General features: G+C 30.1%; 2 protein-coding genes across 4 annotated transcripts in view; one reads left to right on the top strand and one right to left on the bottom strand.

Annotated features, from left to right (window-relative positions):
* Positions 1–10,260, bottom strand: part of LOC136982919 (protein BANP-like) — a 36,285-nt gene extending 26,025 nt beyond the window's left edge. Inside the window, exon 1 of the mRNA XM_067279489.1 lies at positions 10,223–10,260. The gene's annotated coding sequence lies outside the window, so the exon portion shown is untranslated. The remainder of the gene's footprint in view (positions 1–10,222) is intronic.
* Positions 10,261–10,394: 134 nt separating this feature from the next.
* Positions 10,395–24,969, top strand: part of LOC136982924 (CBY1-interacting BAR domain-containing protein 1-like) — a 30,666-nt gene continuing 16,091 nt past the window's right edge. The window contains exons 1-4 of one of the 3 annotated variants that reach the window (XM_067279499.1): positions 10,395–10,552; positions 11,000–11,050; positions 14,768–15,008; positions 22,558–22,626. In XM_067279499.1, the coding sequence (XP_067135600.1) occupies positions 11,025–11,050; positions 14,768–15,008; positions 22,558–22,626 (336 nt within the window). In that variant the 5' untranslated portion in view covers positions 10,395–10,552; positions 11,000–11,024. Of the gene's footprint in view, positions 10,630–10,671; positions 10,739–10,999; positions 11,051–14,767; positions 15,009–22,557; positions 22,627–24,969 lie in introns of those variants that run through there. The other 2 variants (XM_067279497.1, XM_067279498.1) reach the window with 2 other exon arrangements.

Raw genomic sequence — 24,969 nt, 5'->3', positions numbered from 1 at the left:
GGTTAGGTTAGAACATGCGTCCCCACTGTTTCAGAGATGAGCCGCCATGTTCACTACCATAGGTAACATTAACCCAAAAAATAAATATGCTTTAAGACAGAAAAGGCAAAATATTATTATTGAAGTGATTTAAAGCCTGCTCTTTAAAATATTATAGAACCTACTTTATATATAACTCCTAAAAACAAGCATTTAAATAATTTTATCTTTTGCAATAATGAAGCATCTGTATACTTAAGTGCAAACCAAGTCACTTAGTTCACTCACTTTCCATAGATCAAGAAACAAATGGGTCTCAAATTAAACCTCTGACCTCTAGATGTGCAGAAAACCATAGAAATTTAAAAAATTTTGAGTTGATCAAATTATTAATAATTTCAGCAATTTTCAATTGATCACATGACAAATAGTACAGTCACAGTCACAGTCTATTAATAAATCTCTTGTGTCATATAATTTGTATCTTTAATTAATCATCTAATACATATTTTTCATTAAAAAAATATAAAGCATTTGTAGCATTTATATTTATAAAAACTTTTACATTTTAGTGAATGTCCAAAAAGATGCTGTTGTCTTTCTTTTTACACTAAGTTGCTGGCCTGAAAGAACTGTAAAGAATTTTAAACAAGCCATTAATAAAACTAATCCGAGTAACTGCTTTAAGATTGCATTGAGTTCAACCAATAATATTTTTCATAGAAGTAAAAATTACACATGATGATATAAACAATATATCTACCAAAACTATTGCTTTTAAAGAAGTTTTGTTATGCACAATAAATTTTTATTCAATAAAATATTATGCTTAGTAGTTGTTTCATTTAGTTTAACTTTACTAAACACCATAAAAACCATCATACTACAAGCAAATTTACTAGTATTTATTATTTTTAGGAAAGTTTTAAACAACAAATATCTGAAAAATTGTGTTACATCCTGTAATAACAAAAATATTTAATATTACAAGCATAATATATGTTATCACCTCTTTTTGAAAGCAACATATCTAGGTACAGTGACATTTGATGATAGGGAAGCAGCGTTTCCATAAAAATTATAAACAAATACTGGAAATGACAAAAATAAAGTTTATTTTAATTCTAAATAAATACATTGACAAAAACAAAGATATATGAAAATAATCGCACAATATGTATTTATATTTTAGAAAATACAAGAGAAGTGGATCTTCCACATCTTCCATGGACTGCATGCCACTGCTAGGGTTTAAGTAGTGGACATTAGAATTGCTAGATTAGTCCAAGTTTAATGTTAAGCCAGACTCCTCTCTGCTCTCTCCTCTATATAACTACAGGGAAGCAAACATACACATATGCAAGATGTATTACAAGGTTATTATAAATCTAAAATACTAATCAATAATATAAATAATCTACTTAAAAAAAAAAAAAAAAAAAAAGATAGCAGTGTTACATTTCATACCAAGACAATGTCTAACAGTAATAAATATATTGCACCACTAATATATAACTATTAGCAGAGATGTTATGTGGCTTGCACATTTCAAATCTTTATTCAACTCAAAATATATTGGAAAAAGAGCTGAATAAATCCAACCTTCATTATATTGTATGTCAGGTAATATACTATATAAGTTATCCTGATTCCTTAATATAGCCTATTGCATAACTTAAGGTATTTTCAATCATTTTTCCTTTTAAATAATTTTTACTAATTACATTAAATATAAATAAACTTTGATATATTTGGTTTCAGTTAGTGCAGATCTGTCCTGAGGGAAATTTAAAACTGTCAGCTCAACAGAGCTCAGAGCTGGCAATAGTGAATTGACTCCTTCTCTGCACTCTTGCTCATTCTTAGTAGGAAAAAGCAAACTTTAGTTTTCTTACTGCAGTGCTCTTATTTGGATAGTTTAATTTCTAATTTCACATTTAGTATAATTTTTGAAAATATTTGTTTTAATTCTTCAGCTTTTACAGAAAACTCTATAAATAAAAAAGAAAACAGCAACTGTGCAGCAACTGGGACATTTTGCTTGGTTTTTAAAAATTTTTACGTTTTTCTTTTTTAGAATTACTTTAGTGAGTAATCTAAACTCTCTCTAATCAATCTTTATTGTTGTTTTCCATTATTTGCTTTCAGTTTTGTATGCAACTACAATGTACTTTGTCTAAAATCATTAATTACCATATTGTATGACGTCCATATTGATAAACCCCCATTTCAACACAGAATATTTAGGAAAAATATTTGTGGAATATTTGGTGTGTTTGAAACATTTCATGCCTTTGGTACTTGACTCCAAATAGACACACATACATATGGGCTTATCACACCAGTGGTAAGCCTATGTGTCTATGTATGTATTTGATCTAGACTAAGTGTTAAATATTATTTTTTATGTAGCTAATTATTACTTTGATCTAAACTTGAAATATTCATCAAGCAATTGCCTATAAAAATAGTCATTAATTATTTTTCATATGAATTAAATAAGTTAACATATATAATTCTTAAGATGCATAGAATCATCTGATTTAAACAAACAAGCCAAACTTGAGAAGCCATCATTGAATTTAGAAAATATTTATGGAAATTCTTACAACTTGTAAATATCTCTAATGCACATATCAACATATATTAAATATCAAAGAAAGATATACAGTTGAACCTGTCTATCTAGAGTCTCAAGGGAATGAGAAAAAATTTGAGATAGACTGCTTTCAAGATGTATAGATTTGATTGGAGGTACAGTATTTTATTAATACAATAGCAAGTGTGGTATTGTAAATACCTATATTAGGTATAAATAAAACATTTTTGACATACCTTAACGTAAACAGTTTGTCAATAGTTTGATGCCTGATTTTCTTTGACCAATAAGCCAGACTTGTAGCCAATCAGAGAAAAGTAGCAGCAGTTAATTGCAACTATGTACTGTACTGCAAGACATATTTCTTAACTACAGTTTCTGCTATCAAAATGTAGTTGCACTTTGAATTTAATTAACATGTCAGTCTATAAATTGAAATTTAGAGATTTTGGAGAAAGTTATAGACCCCTATCCTTTGCCACTCATGCAGGAGGCGCTTAGCTTGATAGGACAAGCGAAATACTTTTAAACTTCTCCTTATCACACAGTCCCAATTTCCAGAATCCCGCGATATTAGAATTCTGGCAATTGGGACTGCATGATAAGAAGTCAGCCTTCTCTAGTCCCGATGGTCATTATCAGTGGAACCAGATGCCGATGGGTCTTTGCGAAGCCCCAGCATCCTGGCAACGTGCCGCAGACTTTATCCTACATGGCCTCAAGGGGAAAATCTGTCTGGTATATATGGATGATATCTTGACTTTTAGTCCAGATTTTCAAAGTCATTTAACCTGATTGGAGCAAATCTTTCAAACACTAGCAGCAGCTAGTCTGAAACTGAAACCAAAAAAGTGTCACTTCCTTCAACGTCAGATAAAATTTCTAGAACACAATGTCTCAGAAGAAGGAATAAGACTGAATCCCGATAAAAAAAAATGTGTCTTAAATTTTCCCCAACAGATAAACGAACATGATATTAAATCCTTTCTGGGATTAACAGGATATTATCAACAACACATCAAATCCTATGTGAATATCACAAAGCTTTTAACCGACTTGTTAAAAAATGATACTAAATTCCAATGGGGAGAGGAACAGCAACATAGTTTGAGAGACTAAAGGAAATAGTCACCTCAGCTCCTCTTTTAAGATCCCAGATTTCTCTAAACCTTTTATATTATCAACAGATGCCTCCAATGAAGCAATAGGAGCAGTTTTATCACAAGAAGATGAAAAAGGGGAGAGACCTATTGCATATGCATGTCGAATATTACGAAAACCTGAAAATAATTACAGGACTACAGAGAAGGAATGCTTAGCAATAGTACAGGCTACCAAATATTTTAAACCATACTTCTATGGGAGGAAGTTTACTATAATAATGGACGATCGTCCTTTGAGATGGCGTATTAGCAGTAAAGACTCTACCATAAACTCTCATGTTGCTAGATGGGTCATATTCTTACAAAAATTTAATTTCGATGTTAAACATAAGGCAGGAAGTTGCCACAAAAATGCAGATGCTTTAAGTCAAATTCCTATTCAGCAAGTCTTAGATGCTAATAACTTTGAACCTATTTACTCTAAATCTCAAATTAGAGAATTCCAAAGACAAGAAAACAAATGGATCATCATCATCCAAAAATTAGGTGAAGATTACTCGGTGCAACACTTTTTTCTGGATGAGGAGGGGGTGTTATATCATCAACCAATTTCCCAACAGTGAAAATGTATGGAACAATTGGTCATCCCATCTGTTTTAATTCCATATATGTTGCGTATTCATCATGATACTCCAATTGGAGGTCACCTGGGACCGCAAAAGATGCAACAAAGGTTTCAATCACTATTTTATTGGCCTACTACGAAATAAGACATCAGAAACTATTGTCAAAGTTGTCGGTGTTGTGCTTTACAAAAGTGGAAGGATAAACAACAGGAAGCTGAATTACAATTATTTCCTCCCTTGACATGATTGTTCGAATGAACAATCATGTCAAGGGTGGGTCCCTTACCTATCACAACAAACAGAAATAAGTACATACACATCTTCGTAGACCACTTCAGCCAATACGCTGAAGCTATACTTTTACCTAATATTCATAGTAAAACCATCGCTAAAGCCTTTCTCGTATTACAATAATTATTATAAGTATTGTCGTCATTGTTCTAAGACACTTGACTCCAGTTCAACTCCTTACAGACGGTGCACCTAACCTAATATCTAAGATGTTTAGAGAAGTGTGCAAGCTATTGCATATTAAGAGACTTCTTACTACTGCATATCATCCTGCCTGTAACAGGATGGTGGAAAGATTTAACAAAACCCTCATTGATATAACACATTATGTTGCAAAGGATCAATGAGACTGGGATGAATGGATTTCATATACCCTATTTGCATATAATACAACTATACACGCTTCTACAAATGACAGCCCGTTTTTCCTGTTATATGGGAGAGATCCAACTTACCCTTTTGATCTCATTAGTAGTCCTAATCGAACTAGGTATGACCTAGAAGACAATTAAATATCGCATGACCAAGGTTCCGAACTTAGACATCCCACGACCGAGACTCATCAGATAGCCCAAGAACATGCAGAACGAGCTGCAAAAGAACAACAAACATGACACTGTCAAACTCACAATGTACCCACATACCATGTGGGCGACAGAGTTTTCCTCAATAAGGTAGTCATATCTCCAGGATTGAAGCGAAAACTGGCCTCTAGATAGTCCGGTCCTTTCCAAATTATAACCGAACTGAGTCCTGTCACCTTTATTATTGAAAATCTAATAACAAAAAAATAGATTCAGATGTACAGTACACTAACCATCTCAAACATGTTACCACTCAACGGGAATTTGAACAGAAAGAGGCCATAGATCAACCTTCTACTTCCACATTGACAAGAAAGACTTTCTACCTTAGACCAGTGGGACAAGTTCATTTTTGTGGGAATTCCACAACAAACTGAACCAAGATCTGATTCTGACTCCAAAAGTGAAAAAGATGACAACATAGAATCCTCAAGAGCAAATTTACAAAAAAAAGAAGAGCAATTACTTTCTTCACATTCTTATGCTTTAAGAAGTCAAGGTCCAGTAGAACAACAACTGTGGATCCCTCCACTTCTGAGACAGAGCAGAATTCTGAAATTCAGCTCTCTTTCAACCAATCGACCCTCGTCACAGGGAAAAAGATAAACTAAGGGGTTATATTAAGATTTTTTTTTCCCTCTCTAACCCAATTTCATAACAACACTGACAAATTACTATCACATGCAGCATCTAATGACTTTTCCCTTTTATCCAGTGTCCTCTGATCGAGACTCCAGACGCTATGCATATGTGAATCCTCCTATGCATTCTCCTCCTCTCAATGGCCTACACCCTTCATTTAGGACCCAAGGAGGTGACTCCTAATGTGCACAAAGGTGTTGTCTTTGTACACCAATAAATACTGACTATTTGATTTTTACCATATTATTGTGGTTTCCTTTATTATCACATAAAACATGTCTTTACAGAAACAAGAGAGAGTACAAAATCAATTGTTAATTTCCTATCTGTGTTTGAAGCACCAACAACTTCCTTCATGGAAATTCATTTGATATAGCTGTAATGCAAAGGGATAATCTAATGATTGTTATATAATACATAACCTTACTATTAGAGAGAGAGTAAACCAACCCTTTTAAAAGTTACCCCAATACAAAAATCCAGCTTGCCCAACAAGAATAAGCTCGATTTTAGAAAGGCCAGGATGATGTGAGAGACCAAATTTGATGAACCTTTTACACTCGTTTTTAAAATAAAACAAAATAACGCTTAAATTCATGGAGAAAATTCTATTTTTTTTTCTCAACACTTAATAAAAAACTGGAAGGATATCATATCTTTCTCTTGATTCACTTCCTTCCAAAAATGACACAGCTTCCTAATGGGTCACCTGGAATCAAAGATCAAAATTCAACTATTGGGCCGTTGTAGAATAATTCCTAATAGGGTCATGGAAAAACCCAGGACGACCCTCTAAATAAAAAGGAGGGGTTGATGAATCAAAGTTTGCCTTCACCCAGTTTTTCTTGAACTGTGTGTGCTCGCAGATATCAGCCGTCGCCATTCGTAGCCCACCAGAGAGAAAAAGGGTCTTCCCTCCTAGAAGCTTCCTCGAACAGACCTTTGCACCTGTGACTACAGCAAACAAGTCCTACGACCACTTCCAATAATTAAGGTATTTATCAATGCACAAACAAATGTAAACTCTCCCTCTCACAGTCAGGTTTGCAATCATAATGATGAGGTTTACCCTTTCTTATATGTTGTATAACTAGCATCTGCTAAGCATCTTAACTGATGTTTGTATACAGCTTTGTAAATAATAGTCAATAAATAAACTGGTATTTTGTTAAATGATAAATTTGTGGTGTACTTCTTCCGGTTGTCTCCATCCACCTCCATTCCGAGTCCAAAAGCCTACAGATGCGACCGCTCACACATAAACAAATTATTAACGGCCATTGAAATTTCTGTGTCTGTTAAGACACGGTGGTATCAGTCCTGATGTGGCATCAAAGAGATGCCGACCCTGTGGTCACACATCAGTTTGAAATAGGAAACATATATATAGGTGGACCATATCATTTTCAATCCAACCAAGGACACATTTTAGAATCAATGAAAATTGTGTCTAAAATTAATTGAACAGTCATATTTTTAAAAGTTATTTATTTTATGTCACCAATTTTGGTGATACATTACCAGTTAATAAAATTATTCAACATATAATAAATTTTCCAGCTTGGATTTTTTTTTGTCCACAAATTAACCTTTTATTTCCAGAACTAAACAGTTAAAATGACAAGCATTTTTGAGTAGGTACCAGAAATAAAGAAATCTTTCAATTAATTTTGGACATAAGATTAATTCAAAGATTGATTCTACAGTCAAATATTAAAAACAGGCAAAATTGGAGACATCTGGTCCCCATAATACATAGCTAATACGTTGAATTTAAAATATATGAAAACTATTTTCAAAAAATATACTATTGCAAGAGCAATAAACAATTTTGTTTAGGATGCATTACACTTATAATTATTGTTAGATTAAGAACACATCACTTGGACAGTTATTCACCTGATTTTATTTTAAACATTTTAAATGCTTCCCTAAATTTTGCAAATCTAGGCTGACCAGCTGTCCCAATCAATGTCATTTTCTCAGTTTCAATGTTACTCAAAATAAAGTTTATTGGTTTCATTTCATATTTTCTATAATGTACAGTATAGTCACTATGAATTAACACAATGAAATAGTAATTTCTTAAAGACAGCTATCTAAATCAATGTCTGATGTGAATTTCCTTCTATTCATATAGACTAAGAATAAATCATATCAAGTGTGATATCTGTATCTTATATCCATAAATTTCAATTTATTTTTTGTCAAGTATTTTTTATTTTTAGTTCAAACACTGTAAAGTAAAAAGGAATCGGAGTCGGGGGGATTTTTGACAACTCCGACTAAAATACCAAAACTCCATGACTCCGATTCCACAGCCCTGGTTATTTCAGTTCAAAAATTTTCCTCTGAAAGGTGTTAGATGACCCGCACAACTCTATTGTTAAAGGAAAAGCATGATGTACAGGAGAAAGCCACTACTAATTTGAGGTGAACAAAAATTGCATTGTGACGACATCACAATAAATAACTGCTCATTATTAGTATATTAGTTTGTGGTGATAATGGCAAATCCATTGTAAAAAGATGGAAAAAACATCAAGCAGAAAAATGTTAAATTTTTATGCAAGTTTTGAAATGGGCAACAATAGTTAACAATAATCAACTAAATCAGCGGTTTCCAACCAATGGTCCACGGACCACCAGTGGTCTGCAAGAGCTAAAATTTGGTCCGCGAAAGATTTAAAACTTTTATTCATTTTAAATTATTATTCCCACATTGATACAAACTGAATTTAATTTTTACTAAAAATGTTGTGTTTTCTATTATAATAGTACTGCTAAAGCATGTTACTCTTGAGTTTAATGATTACTTATGTTAAAAGTTTTGATTTAAGTTTATTTTTAGATTGACATAGTTTATTTTTCTTAAACCTTGTGGTCCCTGCTAACAACAATAAAATCAAAGTGGTCCCTGGTCAAAAGAAGGTTGGGAACCGTTGAACTAAATCAATCCAAAGATGAGAATTTCATAGTACAAAAGGTAATCTAAGCTTAGTTTGTTAACTTTATTTCTGAAATTGGCTCAACATTCAAAGCAATGTTCACAATTCTTTCTTTTACTTCCAAAGTTTACTATTGAAAGTATTTGTTATTATGTCATTGTTTTATAAAACTTAACAGAAAATTTAAAAAACTGGCATCTTCTAAACTCCAATGCTGTTTTTGTTCAAGGCTTTGTTTCCAATTGTTTTTGTTATTAAACATAATTGAACATGATAAAAATTACTGTATTTTTTCCTACATGGTAAACATTTATTTCTTCAAATTTTTATTTTATAATCATTTAGATTACTTAAAACTAACATTTCTTCTTAATGATTCTTTTAATAAATTTCTAAAAGTCAGATTTATTTTAGCTTTTTCTTGAGATTATATAAATTGTTCAATATTTAACAATTTATATAAGATGCAATATAATTTACTATGTAACTATTAACTTGTTTAAAGTTTTTACAGAAGCAAATAATTAACTCACACAACTAATTATAAAAAAACTACCATATTTCAAATAACCTAATTACAAACTAGATTGAAGAAAACACTAACATAACAACAATGTCATATTTTAGTCTACATTCACAAGTTAGTTTAATAAAATTAACATTGACAAATATAAAATAAGTAAAAAAACACAAAGCGATTTTATAATAATTAGCATTATCTAAATAAGAATTCATGTTAAAATACATAAACAAATGTTAATACGTATCAATTGTAAATAATCTTGGTAGAAGTAACTTTTAGATAATAATTTGTATACGTGTAAACCCGCACAAATATAATGCAAACCAATGTTAATAAGTATCAATTATAAATAATCTTGGAAGAAGTTAAAAGTTACCTTTAGGTAATTTGAGTGAGTGTGTACACAAACACACATATATAAATAATGCAAACAAATGTTGATGTGTATAATCAATTATAAGTAATCTCGGTAGAAGTAACTTTTAGGTAATTTGTGTGTACGCCTTTAAGTACACAATTACCTAAAAGTAACTTCTACCGCTAATATGCAGGAAACTTGACAAATTAATTTACTATTAAATTTAAAACTGGCAACAATATGTTTCGTGTTACATTTTACTTTCGAAACTAAATAACGTCTGCGATAAACATAAGATGCAATTCGAATGAATAAACAGAAATCATCAATCTTAAAAATTACATTAAAACCCTTAACCGGAGCTAAGCCTATTATACAAAAAGGATCAAACAACCCAATAAGGCCTATCTACAGTAAAATGCATTATTATAATAACTACTTGAGTCTAGGTTTCGAATAAGCTAACAATACAACATTTTAAACGAATGTTAAGCGCTAAAATACAGTCTTATAATGCAAAATAAACATTGCCGCCCGAAAATTGAAATTTCTTGAACGAGATCACGTACCTTCACGCTAACGCGATAAATGGCGTCGTCTTATGACGTCATACCAGTGAGATTTACACATGTGAATAAATAATTTAAAAGAATTTATCGTTTATAACTACCGTTTAATAATTTGTGAAACGGATATATAATTTTTAAATCTTGTATTGATAAATATTTTGTCGATTATAACTCTTTTTGTCGTAAAATGGCACGTGACGAACATGGCTCCGTCCATTGAAAGTATCAACTATTAAAATGGTTTTCGTGTATTGGGTGTATTAAAAATGTATGAAATGAATTTTTAGAAAATTCTCTATCGTTTTGAACTTCTGTATTATAAAATGTTAGGTAAGATTTGTATTTTCGAACGTTTTGTTAATGCTTAGAAGAGAAATATTCCCATAGTTTGACATAATTTACAACATGTGAGTCATTACACTTCGTTGTATACATTCATTTATGCATTATTTTGAAAACTTCTATTAAAATATTAACTCGATACACAGTTTTCAGAATATAGAACCAATTTGAGATGTAATTATACTAATTTATTCCAATTTTAAAAATAATTTAATCAAATTTCATTCATTTATTTCATCCATGATTCAAAGAACATTAACTTTTGCATTAGAATCCAGTTTCAGCCTCTGCCCCTTTAAAGTCTGCTTTACTGTAAAGCTGTTACTAAATTGTCAAATGTCAAATTAAAAACAGTTTCAGGATTTTATACATAATAAAATTCAATTAGAATTTATATTAATTTTGTTTTTATTTTAAATTTTAATATTTTTTTAGGCATCAAGATACAATTTGTCAGAAAATGATTAAGAATTCTTTAAAATCAAAGTAAGTTTAATTAGCTATTAATATTAACGGTTAAAGTGTACCTAGGTAACCCCAACAGCTGCACTTCCAGAATCTCGATAGCATTTACGATTAGAAATACAAAGTTTTAATTTTTGTGGGCCTGAGGACGCACGTTCTAACCTAACCTAACCTATTTTAATAAATAACCAAATTATTGGTAATTTATTAGGGAATAGAATAGTTTAGGTTAGGTCAGAACGTGTTCCCTGATTCCAACAAACAGGAGAAAAGAATAATTTGGTAATTTATTAGAACAGGTTAGGTTAGGTTAGAATGTGCGTACTTGGGCCCACGAAAATTAAAACTTTGCATTTTTAATCGTAAATACTATCGAGATTCTGGAAGTACAGCTGTTGGGGTTACCTAGGTACACTTTAACCATATTAGCTTATGTATATATAAAGATTTTTTACGATATAAATTTTTGCAAAAGATGTTCAATTCTTTTAATATAGATTGAATTTTTTTTACTGAAGTTTCATTGAATGATTTATTTTAATAAAAATGCTTGTATATTATATACTCCAATACTTTTCTTGGTAGAAGTTTACTATCTGGAACCATCATGGCCGCCCTTCCAGAACCTCGAGTACAGGCGCGATTAGAAATGGTCAGTTTCAGCAAACAGAAGAGAGGAAACGGTGGGGATGCCCGTTCTAACCTAACCTAACCTATTCTAATAAATTACCATAATTATTACCAACCAAATTATTAGAATAAGTTAGGTTAGAACATGCATCAGTACTCGAGATTCCCGAAGGGTGGCCACGATGCTCCCAGATAGTAAACTTCTACCCTTTTCTTTCACTGAATCTTTACAAAACTAATAAAATATTATACAGGATATATGATCATTTTAATATTAATTTAAAATAAAGATTTTATACTATCTCCATGTTTCATATGCAATTTTTTTTTTTTTTTACAGTATTGGAAGAATAATTATTTGAAATGTTATTTTTTTCCTTTGTAAAGATCTTTAAACTTACCACAAAAAAGTCAATTAGATATTTTAAGTCAATAAATTTTAACAGCTGGAATGACAACTTTGAAACATTCAGTTAAATTAAATGGATACACCATATTTTAGAATACTCTGAAATCTTGCCTCTTTGTCAAGTTTTAGCCATATTATTCTGTGTGTATTAGCTGCAAAAGTGGCTAATACCCAAGGCTGCTATCATATGTTAGCTCAAAAGTAAAGGTTTAAGAGAATGTTGATGTTTTTCTGAGTAAGACAATTCTCACAATATCTAAAGAACCAAGAATAAAAAAATTAAGCTGATTTTTTTTTTTTTTTTTTAAGAATTCTCACCTCAAGAAATCAAAATCTCTAATTACTGCATCTATACCATGTACTGGTACATATTATCAAATAATCACAGATTAATGTTATATTTTGTATTGCATTAACAGTTTTAGTTGCTTGTTATAAGGAAGAAAAACAATTAAATTTTAGACAATTTATAAAGACATCATTTTGGTTTTTTGCTTTCAACCCTATCAACTCTGACTCCAAGAGAGAGAACTCATCTCTTGACCTGAGCTCCACAATGAAATGCATGAAAAACATATGAACCACACAGAGAGAGATTATGTGAAAATTATTATTAAATTTTTCTGCAATTGACATTTTTTAAATGTAGTACTAATTAAATAATAGAATAATTAAATTCTGTGTATTTCAATGCTTTTGAACAACTTAGGTCTTTGTTTCTATTTACTGGACATGATTGCTATGTTCACTTATGTTGTTTTTTCACTGGACTAGAGAGCCATGTTCTATGTTTCACCATAAAAAATTAACAATCTTTTCTCAAACACAATGAAATTGATGATACAGGAGGCTGCCGTTTGCAGAATATTAATACTACACTCAGACAATGTTTATTGCTCTGATTGACTGATTTAATCATTCAAATGTGAATGTTTTCAATTTCCACTGAACTGAGAATTCGGTTTAAAGTCAAGTCTGAAATTCCCAATAATTCAGGAATACTGCATAAGTTTAAATTTTCATTGAATTTGTATAAAGGATTAATCCTAGACCAATTGTTTTGTTCATGAAGAATTGTCTACAATTGTGATAGGATGTCTTTAATTTGTATTTAAATGCAACCACTTCAGTGGTTATTTACTTACATCCAGTGCCATAACTAGGCAGGTGCAACAGGTTCACCCACACAGGGCCCTCTTGAAAGGGGAGCCCAAAATGCATGTATTTGTTTTATTATTTTCCCAAACCTAATTAATAAAGGAGCCTAAATGCAAAATTCTTGCACAGGGCACAGGAATGGCTAGTTACGGCACTGCTTACATCAAAGTAATATATGTTTATGTGTTAAATTTTTTTTTAGTTTTTTAAATATTTCTACATTTTTTAAAGGTCAGATTTGTTTTGAGTAATAAAAGTGATTAATACAATTAGTATCTAACTTTCTACAAAATTTTTGCCTACATCTCACATATGAAACAGATTATTTTTATATACAGTAAATTTCCACTGAACTAAAAAGAAAAAATTTGTTCTAAAACATTTTTTCATTATAGAAATATTGGATTTTGATAATATAAATAACATTTTGATTTAAATGCAAAATGGACATGTAATCTTTTCATTTTTTTAATACAATAATTGTTCAAAAAAAAGCCCTCATACTGGATGATAAATAAATTGCACTATAAACCTATTGTCTGGTGTCAGTAATATATACATTGCATTAACATTTTCAGGCTCCTTTTGAGTCCTGCCTCAGGTGAATTGTGTTGTTTCGTTGATAAAACACAATCATTGAAAAATAAAAATTCGAATGTCCATTAAAATTCAAACCAATTTAAAAAACGAAATACATTGAGTGTCTGTTTTAACAGTAGGAAAAACAGAATAAAATGCCATGCATCAGTATGGGCATGCACAAGATGTCCTACAACAACTAACACAGGTTCATAAACTAACCTATCTATAAGAGGTTCCTATCAAATCTCCCATCTTTCAGTGTAGGCTCCATGAAAAGATCAGTGAAGAAACAACTTCAAGAACATGCTGCTGACATATGGAAATCAAGGCTCTCTACAGCCCTGTCAATATAAGCAGCTGACCCAAATATAGAAACAAACTAGTGTTCTAATAACAATGCATGGGACTGACCAGCTTAGATATTTAGAAGCCTTAGAAATTTTTAAAGCAACAATATAAACAGCATATATATCAATTACAAGGAGGAACTGCATTCACTCAGGCCCTTTACAAACCTGAGCTTTTGACTTGATTACAAACTTGAGTTTGTTAGTTGTTGTAGGATATTTTGTGCATGTCCATCATACTGATGCATGTCATTTTATTCTGTTTTTCCTACTGTTAAAGCAGACACTCAATGTATTTCGTTTTTTAAATTGGTTTGCATTTTAATGGACATTCGAATTTTTATTTTTCAATGATTGTGTTTTATCAACAAAACAACACGATTCACCTGAGGCAGGACTCAAAAGGAGCCTGAAAATGTTAATGCAATGTATATATTACTGACACCAGACAATAGGTTTATAGTGCAATTTACAACAATTGAAAAGTGATGGAGTGAATAAATAGATGAGAGAATTGAATTTCAAATAAGTTGTTATTATTATTATTATAAGCAGACATGATTTTTTTATGAATAATTTGACTAAAATTTTAATTTTATCTAAAATTTTTAGTGATCACCAAGTGGATTTCATACTACAGCGAGTTAAATTTGTAGAAAAAAATATTTCAGAATTATGCCATGAATTTGCTTCTTATTCAAGAAAAATGGGACAGTTAAGAGATTGTGGAGATTCTCTTGCAAATAAGGTATTAAATTATGCTGTAGGAGAAAATCTTCACCATTCGTTACGCTCAGGACTTACAAAATTTGCAGAAAAATTAGCAGCTGTTCAGGATTACAGACAAGCAGAGGTAAATGTCAATAAAGAATATAGAATAAAATGTGTGTAAAGAAATTTTGCAGTAAGTAGGGTGTCTGAGAATTATTCACTGCAACACAAGAATTCATAAAAAATAAATCAATAGAGATAAAAAGAAACTGATTACTGTAGCTTGTAGAGTAATTCACAAAGTTTTTATTTTCACATTAGGTTTAGTATACCTGAACATGGACACCATTGATGACACAAACAACATCTAATCTGTACTTGAACTCTCCTGATGTTTTGAATCATGTTAACTGTAATGATCAACAGCATCTGTGTAATCCATGCCTTTAGTTCCTCCACATGTTCCACATCTTTACATATGACCTATCTTTGGAGTACCTCTAGAAAAAAATCCAGAGGCATTAGATAAGTAAGAAGGGCAAGCAATCAGATTTCCTTGACATATCTATTGATTCGGGAAGTCTCATTGATATAACTCCAGACATCCATTGATCAGTGTGGAAGTGTCTCATCCTAATGAAAGATGGCATCCAACTGCATTTCTTTCAGTTGCAAAACACAAAACAGTTGAAGCATGTCTACATAGTTTAAACCAGTTGCAGTATTTTTGGCAAAGAAAAAGAGGCTAATAACCCTGTTAGCAGTCAGTATACACCTGACATTGACTTTGGGGCTATCTTGGTAGTATTCATTGAAGACATGCAAGTTCTCCAAACCCCAAATATGGCAATTGAGTTACATAACTTTCCCAATAAGTAAACAGTGGCTTTATCACTGCAGATCAATTTATCCCTGAAGTAGTTGTCCTCTTTCATGGTGGACTGCATGGTGAAAGTAAATGCCATTTGCTTTGTCTTGTCAACTGACAGGAGCTTCTGAACAATCTGCAGTTTATATGCATATAGCTTCTACCTTACAGACCATGAAAGATCCGTGCAGATTCCAAGATCCATGGAGATTGGAATCTGCAGTTACAGACTTGCATGACACAGATGTTCAAGGACTTTGCTGAAACAATACCTGAATGCTGAAAGACCTTGACATTCAAAGTTTTTGAGCTTCCTGCCCTTGCTTGGAAGTACCATTTCTGTTGTCTGAAATTGCTATAACCATTGTTTCGATGATTGTTTTGTTGGAGGTTCCTTATTGAATTTATGCATAAATCTCCTCATAAGTCACTGGATTCTTTTGTTTCCTATAACCAAAGCACACACATTGCCTTTTCTTCTAGTATTGCCATTTTATCATAATGAATGCTAGGAATGCCAGTGTTACCAACCTGAAAAACTTTTCGAGTTGCTCTATAAACTACAGCAATCAATCTCATTTTATCTCTACTAGTTTATTTTTTATGAATTCTTGTAATGAGGTGAATAATTCTTGGACATTTTGTATTATTACTGCTTTTATTTCTATTTTATAGTTTTTAAAGCAGTGTTTTTCAACTGCCAGTCCACAAAAAAGTTTTACCAGTCCACAGAAAAATATTTGATTACAATATTGCTACTGAGGCTAGTTGATTACATGTCACATTTAAATAGTAATCTAGAGTTACTGGGTTACTGTATGTACCTTTTTACATGCAATAACTCTAGATAAGCAAATATATGTGTAATAAATAAGTATAATTCACAGATGTATAAAATTACTGCTTTATGTAAAGTTATCCATAATTTACCAGTCCACGATGAGAAAAAGGTTAAGAAACACTGTTGTAAAGTATGACAAATTTAGTTTGTTAATTAAGATTTTCAGATGTTATAGATTAACTGCAAAAAATAATCCAATATTGCAAATTATAATGAATTTGACTTCAGTATTATTGAATAGTTTGATAATAATTTATATATTCTTCAGTTTTTAATACATAGAGAGCAAATAGTATATTTTAACTTATGTACCATTTTACTAAACTTGAACTTCGCTTAAATATAGTGTGCATTCATATATAGTAGCTTATAATACAGTGAAAACTTTAATGATTGTTGTAGTGCAAAGAAGTTTTATTAAAAAAATAAAATGATAATTCATTTCAATCATTCTGATGAGGGGATGAAAAATCCCAAAATTACATTTATGACAGTTTGTGAAATAAATTATTGATAATATAAGCATTGATTTTTTAGATGTTTATTCTGAAAGAGATTTCTGCATCAATTTTTATTATTAAGATCTTAAATATGGCCTTTTAGATAATGTAATCTTATTAGTCTTAAATCTTAAAATGAATAGAAAATACAGAAAAAAACTTTTCCCCCCCTCTATATTTTTTTAATTAAATTGACTGCTGGTAAAGTAAGAAAGGTGTTTGGTGATTAATTTTAATCTTAAAATGAATGGGGTTTATTCATTTACAGTTATATTAAACTCAAAAAATGATTTCTCCATTACTGTACTATGAAAGTACAAAACTTTTAATTGAACTATAACATATATAGCATAATATTTCTTATATGATTATAAAATTATTAAATACTCGTTTTCAATAATAAAGATTTTTTGATCTTTAAGTCATATTAATGTTTTTCAGATAGCTTAGCATTATAGATATACATTCTACCATTTATTGATAATTTTAAATTTGATTAGATAATTTAGAATAATTTAATCAAATATAGAATAAAACTAGAAAAATAACAATACAGAGCAAGATTAAACTCTGCACTTCTTCTATGGTGTGCAACTTTTGCACACCATAGGAGAAATGCAGTTCATATATTATTCTTGCTATTGTTTTTCAAGTTAATTCTAATTAAATTATTTTAAATTATCAAATTTTTGATATTAGTAGATGATGATATAATTCCATTTAAACATCCAATGATCACCTAAATGATCGAGCTACAATTCTGCTAATTTTTAAATAATTAATACAAAGTAATTTGCTACTACTAAAGGTAGACGTTAGGTGCCATCTGTTAACCAAATTAATAATTATAATTTTATTAAATAATTTAGAACCATCTGGAAGAAAAGAACTGACCCAGAGCGGGACTTGAACACACAGCCTCCACTTGCCATGTGGTGTGCTTACTTGGGGTCCGGGTGATGCAACTGGCAAGTGCACTATATATATATATATATTTATTAAATTGTGATATTTAAACAAATAAAATTTAACAATAGTAATAATATATATATATATATTACATCGTTAAATTTTATTTGTTTAAATATCACAATTTAATAAATATTTAAAAATTATTTAAATATAAGAATGATCACAATTTGGTTAAACAAGTTTCTAGTGTACAAACTATGATCAATATCACATTAGTCTTGCATTCAGAATGGTATAAAAAAAAATTTGACAATAATGATACTTTAAACTGTAATTCTTTTGAAATATATTTCATATGATCTAAAATAAAATTGGCTTCCTGAAACTAGCAGAATTTATTTTTTATTTACAATGATGCCAAGTTTTATAACCTTTAATGATAGTCTAAGATTTTTGACAGTTTTATGTGGTTAATTCCATTTATTTTGAGCTGTTTTAGAATGAAATAAGCCTTAATTAATTGCTACTTATAGTGCACCACATATGATAGTCAAAAATTAAGAACATTTAAGCAGTGACTCCACAGGCATAAAATCTTTAGCAGAAAACACAAAAATCACTATTTATTTCTGTCATTATTACATTCTGTCATAATTTCAGTTTTTTGCATTCTATTGTAAGATTTCATATATAAAAATCATGGCACACTGTAGTAGACCAAAAGGATGACATACAGGGGTTGGACAAAAATATGGAAACACCGAAAAGAAACCTATTACTAAGCCCTAATACAGTGTAGGAAAACCGTTGGCATTCAAAACAGCTTGCAGTCTTCTTGGAATGGATAAATACAAGTCCTGTATGGTTTTCAAGGGAATCTTGTACCATTCCACCTGCAAGATAGTGGCAAGTTCAGGTAATGATAATGGAGGTGGATAGTGATCACGCACCTGTCTCTCCAAAATATACCACAAAGGCTCAATAATATTGAGGTCTGGTGACTGTGGTGGCAAGAGAAGATTCGACAAATTACCCTCATGCTCACAAAACCAGTCTTAGACAATGTGAGCTGTGTAAACAGGCGCTTTGTCATCTTGGAACACAGCATCACCATTGGGGAACAAACATTGTACCATGGGATGGACACAATCGCCCAAATGGTTACATAATCTTTGGCAGTAATGTGACCTTGCAGAGTAATCGTGGCCCATGGAATACCACGATATGGCTGCCCAAATCATAACTGAACCCCCGCCATGTTTCACTCTTGGCAGCAAGCATTCTGCATCGTAGGCTTGGGACGGCGTTCACCAGATGTAAACTCGGTCAGAGGTTGGAAACTGTAAAACAAGGCTCATCTGACCAAATGACTCTTTTCCATTGCTCCATAGTCCAGGTTTTATGGCTTTGGCATTACATTTTTCTCTTATGGGGATTTGCATCACTGATTAATGGTTTTGGAATTGCAGCTCACCCTGAAATTTCCTGCTTATGGAGCTCCCTTTAAACTGTTTTAGTGCTGACAGGGTTTGTGAGCTCCATATTCAGTTCAGCAATGACTTTTGCAGCTGTAGTCTTCTTATTTTTTGTCACAATCTTCTTCAATGACTGTCTATCACGATCACTCAACACACACTTCCGTCCATGTTGTGACTTAGCGGATGATGTTTTTCCGCTTGTTCTGTATGCAGTATAAATCTTCGATACGGTGCCTCTTGACACACCAAACACTTCGGCCACCTTGGTTATGGAAGCAACCACCATACGAGTACCAACAATTTGCCCACGTTCAAATTCACTTAGCTCTGATATTGCGCACTCCCACCTATACAGAACACAGTTCTAGCAATGACATGTGCAACGTATTGAGGAGATTGCACAGGTGTCGTTAGTAGTCAAATACAACAGAGCAACCTAGAGGCTTGGTTAGAATCAACATTTACATTCAAGTATACATTTCACAAGGGGTTTCCATATTTTTGTCCAACCCCTGTATATCTGATTGCTTATCTTTATCTGCAACAATCTTTGCATTTTTATCAAATTGTTGTAAATGACTGAAAAACAAAAAATATTGTTTTTGGGGCATGTAGAATTTTCTGTGAATGTGAAAGATTAGAATGCAATAAATATTTGATTGGGCTGCAATTTGAAAAATTCTAGACGTATAAATTCCCACTGTCATTCGTCCAGCTGTCCATCTGTCTTTCCTTAATCTTGAGAACAGAGTTAGATGAAGGACGAGACCAGATATGGAATGATTAGGAGCAGGAAGACCTGATTAACTATATATGATATTCCAATGCAAATTGGAAGTCACGTTACTTCAATTCAAAAATTTTTTCCTGAAAAATGTTAGATAGATGTCTAGTATGACTCTATTGTGAAAGGAAAAGTGTGATATATAGAAGCAAGCCACTAATAATTTGAGGTGGAGAACATATATTTTAAATTAAATAAATTTAAAAAATATGATTAAAAATTGCAACCTAGCATTGTGACAATGTCACAATAAATAATTGCTCATTCACATAAAATCATTGGTCTTACAAATGTAGTATTGTGATTAATTAATAGTTAAGTTTTGCTTTTCAAATCAGATATGTTGTTATAGCAAAAATTATACCCAAAACTTGTATAGCAGTCTGGAAGAAACTGAATTGTGTGTCATTTCCACTTAGAGGAACAGTAGAAAAAAATTGCTAACAAATTTTATGAACATTAGAATCTTTCAAATTCTTGTGGAAGCATTGACAGGAAACTTAGAATAAGATAATGTCCTAATAATTTGAGTAGTTTATTTTATAATTGTAAAAGAACATTTAGCATGTACCATACTACTAACAGTTGCAAATGCCTAATATAAATTTATAATGATTAATTATGGTCATTACGACAGTGAAAATGACGGCAGAATATTTATTAAGAGTGCTTTTTGGTAGAAATTTAGAGCATAATAAGCTTTCTTTACCAAATAATGAATTACTTCCAAATTAAAATATAAAAAGTTTTTTTTTTTTTTGTTGGAGATAAAGCATTTTCATTGATGCTCAACTTGATGCATCCATACCTAGGAAAAGGTATAATTGTAGGGGAAAAAAATGCTATTACATTCATTCTGGTAGCTGAAGGTAATCTAAACCAATGTCAAAAATATATACTTTTGTTAATGTCAACTTTAGTAGTTTGTTTTGTTATTAATACTTATTTTTTTCTTACAGAAAAAAGATTTAAATACTAAGTGGTAATGATTTATGCAGAAATTGTGTTCCTTGTGTTGATGTAATATATCCTGATTAGACATTAAAAAAGAATAACTACATACAGAAAAAGCTACCATTTTTGAATTTGTTAATGTAAAGCGAAATATGTGCTACAAGGTTTATTGAAATAACTTGAAGACAAATTATTATTATTAGTAAATGTCATATTTGTTGCAGATGTTGTGCAACATATATGTTCTTATTTTTATTTCATATGTAAACAAATATTCATGCATTCTTGAATGCATCAGCTACTACTACAGCTGCTAAACAGTAGTCCTCAACATCATTCTTTGCTCATTTTATACAGATAACTTCTTAATTTTAATTTTTTTTTTTTTTTTTTTTTTTTTTGTAAAAGTTAATAAGTAAATTTATATGAGAAAAAATTACTTTCATTAAATTCTTTAACTGTTTTAACTGTTAATCTTATGTGTTGGACTTTTGATCAGAATTCTATTTAGACAGCTTTATTTTTTAATGGGGCATTATATTTTTCAATTAAAATTGCTGAAAAAATACATCAGCAATTACATTAAAAATACTGAGAGAAACTAAATTCATTATCACATCTCCATCATGTCCAATCACCAGAATCACTGGTGATTGGACATTGACAACCATTTTTTTACTACTATTTTAATTGATAGTATTGGTATGTTTCCATTTTATTAAAAATGTGAATATTTATTAACTTAACTCTGAGTTTTTTTTTCTTGATTTTAAAGAAAGAATTACATTGTTCAAAGTTGTTGCAATTACGACATTGTTGTAAGAAATGTTGGAATGTTAACTTAATATTGTAAAGGAATTGATGCTTTGTTTTATGTAAAATAGCCAAATGTATAAATAAAAACAAAACTTGTTAAATTTATTATAAACAGTTAGCTGAATTTTGTGATCTCTTGAGATAAAGGTCACATGCTTTAATAAATTTATCTTATAAACATTAAAATAACAGAGTATCAATATAATTATCAAAAAGTGAATTCTTTACAATAATTCATTGTGAATTGTATTTAATTTCTACAATATTAGTTAGATTGATAGTATTAAATTTGCTGTAAAATTTAATATTTTGAACAGCATATTTGAAAATTGTAATTAAAAAGATAATGAACAACTACTCAAAACTGGTTATACTTAATAAAGGCAAAATAAACTAATATCCAGCACAAAACATTAGCTCTTACACTTTTATGCTGGATATTGGTTTATTTTGCCTTTTAAAAAGATAATTTTTATCAAAATTACACAAATAATATATATACATATATACTTTGAAATCATATTTCTTCTTTATACAGATACAAAGATTAGAAGCTAAAGTGATACTTCATCTTGCAGAATATGGTGAAATTTGTAAACAAGCAAAGGTATTTCTGATTTATTTCTTAAATAATAATTACATACTGTAACTTTGTGTAGATAACCTGCACTTAAAAGGCAGTTTGAAAGTGCAAGTTACTTGCTGATTTTAAATTACAGTTATCATATAAACTCATGAAACAGCTTTTCCTTTGTCTAAGTCACTAAGTATGTCTTTAAAAAAACATGAAGAATTCTTTTGCAATCACAGTTTTTTCTTATACCAAAAAAGACATATGTACAGTACATATACCTCATCCTTAGTTCTCCTCTGTTCATTTTTTTATGTTCAATCTAAACTTTAATTGATATTAGATTCTTTTATTTGAATTTGTACCTTAAAAGCTGATAAATAATTACATAGGTTTAAAACAATAGCTCTAGTTTGATTGTGCAATGTTTTGTTTACATGCAACAGGATTGCTTTCCATTAGTTTCTAACAAACTTGAAACTAAACATTACAATTTTCATTTATTTGCTTCATTTTTTAAACTCTTTAGTGTAGAAATTCATTTTATATAAAATTTAAAGTATCATTTGATAAACATCATTTTAATTAATATAACTTTTGAGTTAGAAAACAATATAGTAATAGAATAAATCTTCACATTTATTCTAAATAGTAAATAGATGAACGAAACAGAATTTCAGTATTTCTAGTAGGTGGCCTGAGTATTAAAATTCAAGTCTTTACTATATAAGGAAGCACCTCTTTTGTTTGAATGAGTTGGCTATGTAGTGACATTTTTTTATCGTATTGCTTCATTTCTAATTTATTTATCAAATAATAATAATAATTTTTAAAATAAACAAAAAAGTTATGTAGAAAGGAGAATGAATTGGCAGTAACAACTTTTTTGGTGACTTTTTCTGTTTACTAATTACAGTTTGTATTCTAACATGTTGAACTTTTCTGCTTGTGACAACTTTTGACATTAATCAGAACAATGAATTTCTGAAGATAAGAATGAGAGTGATTTAAACAGCAGAGACAAAAAATTATTTTTTAATTATATTCTTATAATTACAATAATTAACTTTGAAATTTTCTTTTTGATAAATAAATGGATGGAGCAATTATTAAGAGTAATTTTCTCTATCAATCGACATCATCATTTAATTGCACATATGATCAATTTGTATAAACATGTTTCTAAACAAACGATACTACCAAATTTCAATTGGGCTGTATGGCTGATTAATTATAAATTTAACTCAAGATGCTATGATTTGCATGATCACTCATTATTCTGTTCTTGTTTTGTGAAATGGCATTGAAAATCAAATTCACTATGCAAAAATGTATTGTTTTTTTCAATCTACTTTAGCTTTTGCTAGCAAATGGCCATCTAAGTTAAGCTTAGAGTTTTCTACTGCAAATAAGAACTGAGCAATCAACTTTAAAATTTGTGTCATTTGATATTATTCACATTAAAATTATTTTCTGTTTGTTTTTTTATGTCTATCTTAGCATTTGTTGATGTTATTTGATAAATAAACAAAGTGATATGATAAATTAAATTTTTCATTTGATAGGCATTTGCATTTTCAACATATGAAGTTTAGGATGTTCCTTCTTAGTATTCCATTTTTTCCATTTATTTTATGATTATATCTACTATGATGTGAAATATAAAAACAATGTTTTAATGTTTGAGGTGATATCTTCTAAATTACATACCAGTGTCATATTTCGAATGGCTGTTACAGAGTCGTGTATACAATGACAGATTATGCATTAGTTTTATTTCCATTCTAGTGAATTTCTGTGGGTTATATGCCACTACAAGTTATCTGCACAAAATTATGATGGTAAAAAAATATTATTTTGTATATTTAATTAATATTATGTTTTTATTTTGAAAAATTGTTTTTAAAATATTGGTTACATGAATGATTGTTACAAAAATTTTAATCATGGTATATTTAATCTTCTCTTAACTTATTTGTTTAAAAATGTAAAAAATTTTTTATTTTTAGAATAATAAATTAATTTGAATTTTCATGCAAAATAAACTGTTATAAATAAATCTCTTATACTAGATCTGATGATAATTTTCTTGTTATTCTGTTTCTAAGTACTCTGGAAATTGCCCATTTTTATCATTTTTGTGTAAACAAATGATACCTCCAGATTTTAATTTGGCTATGATATGACTAATTAATTATGTTAAATTTATAATTATTCTTTATAAGATTTGGCTTTTTGTTCAAATTAATATATTTATAATTAATTAGCTGTTATAGCTTGATTAAAATCTGACAATGTTATTTGTTTATTACTATATGTTGGGTTTGGTTTATATGTAATTAAAGTGCTCTTTAGTTGGTCTTTGTATGTTTTAATTTT

This window comes from Centruroides vittatus, unplaced genomic scaffold (genome assembly GCF_030686945.1).
Source record: "Centruroides vittatus isolate TY-2023 unplaced genomic scaffold, ASM3068694v2 contig_874, whole genome shotgun sequence".
Classification (NCBI taxonomy): domain Eukaryota; kingdom Metazoa; phylum Arthropoda; class Arachnida; order Scorpiones; family Buthidae; genus Centruroides; species Centruroides vittatus.
This window is presented reverse-complemented; position numbering and strand designations above follow the sequence as displayed.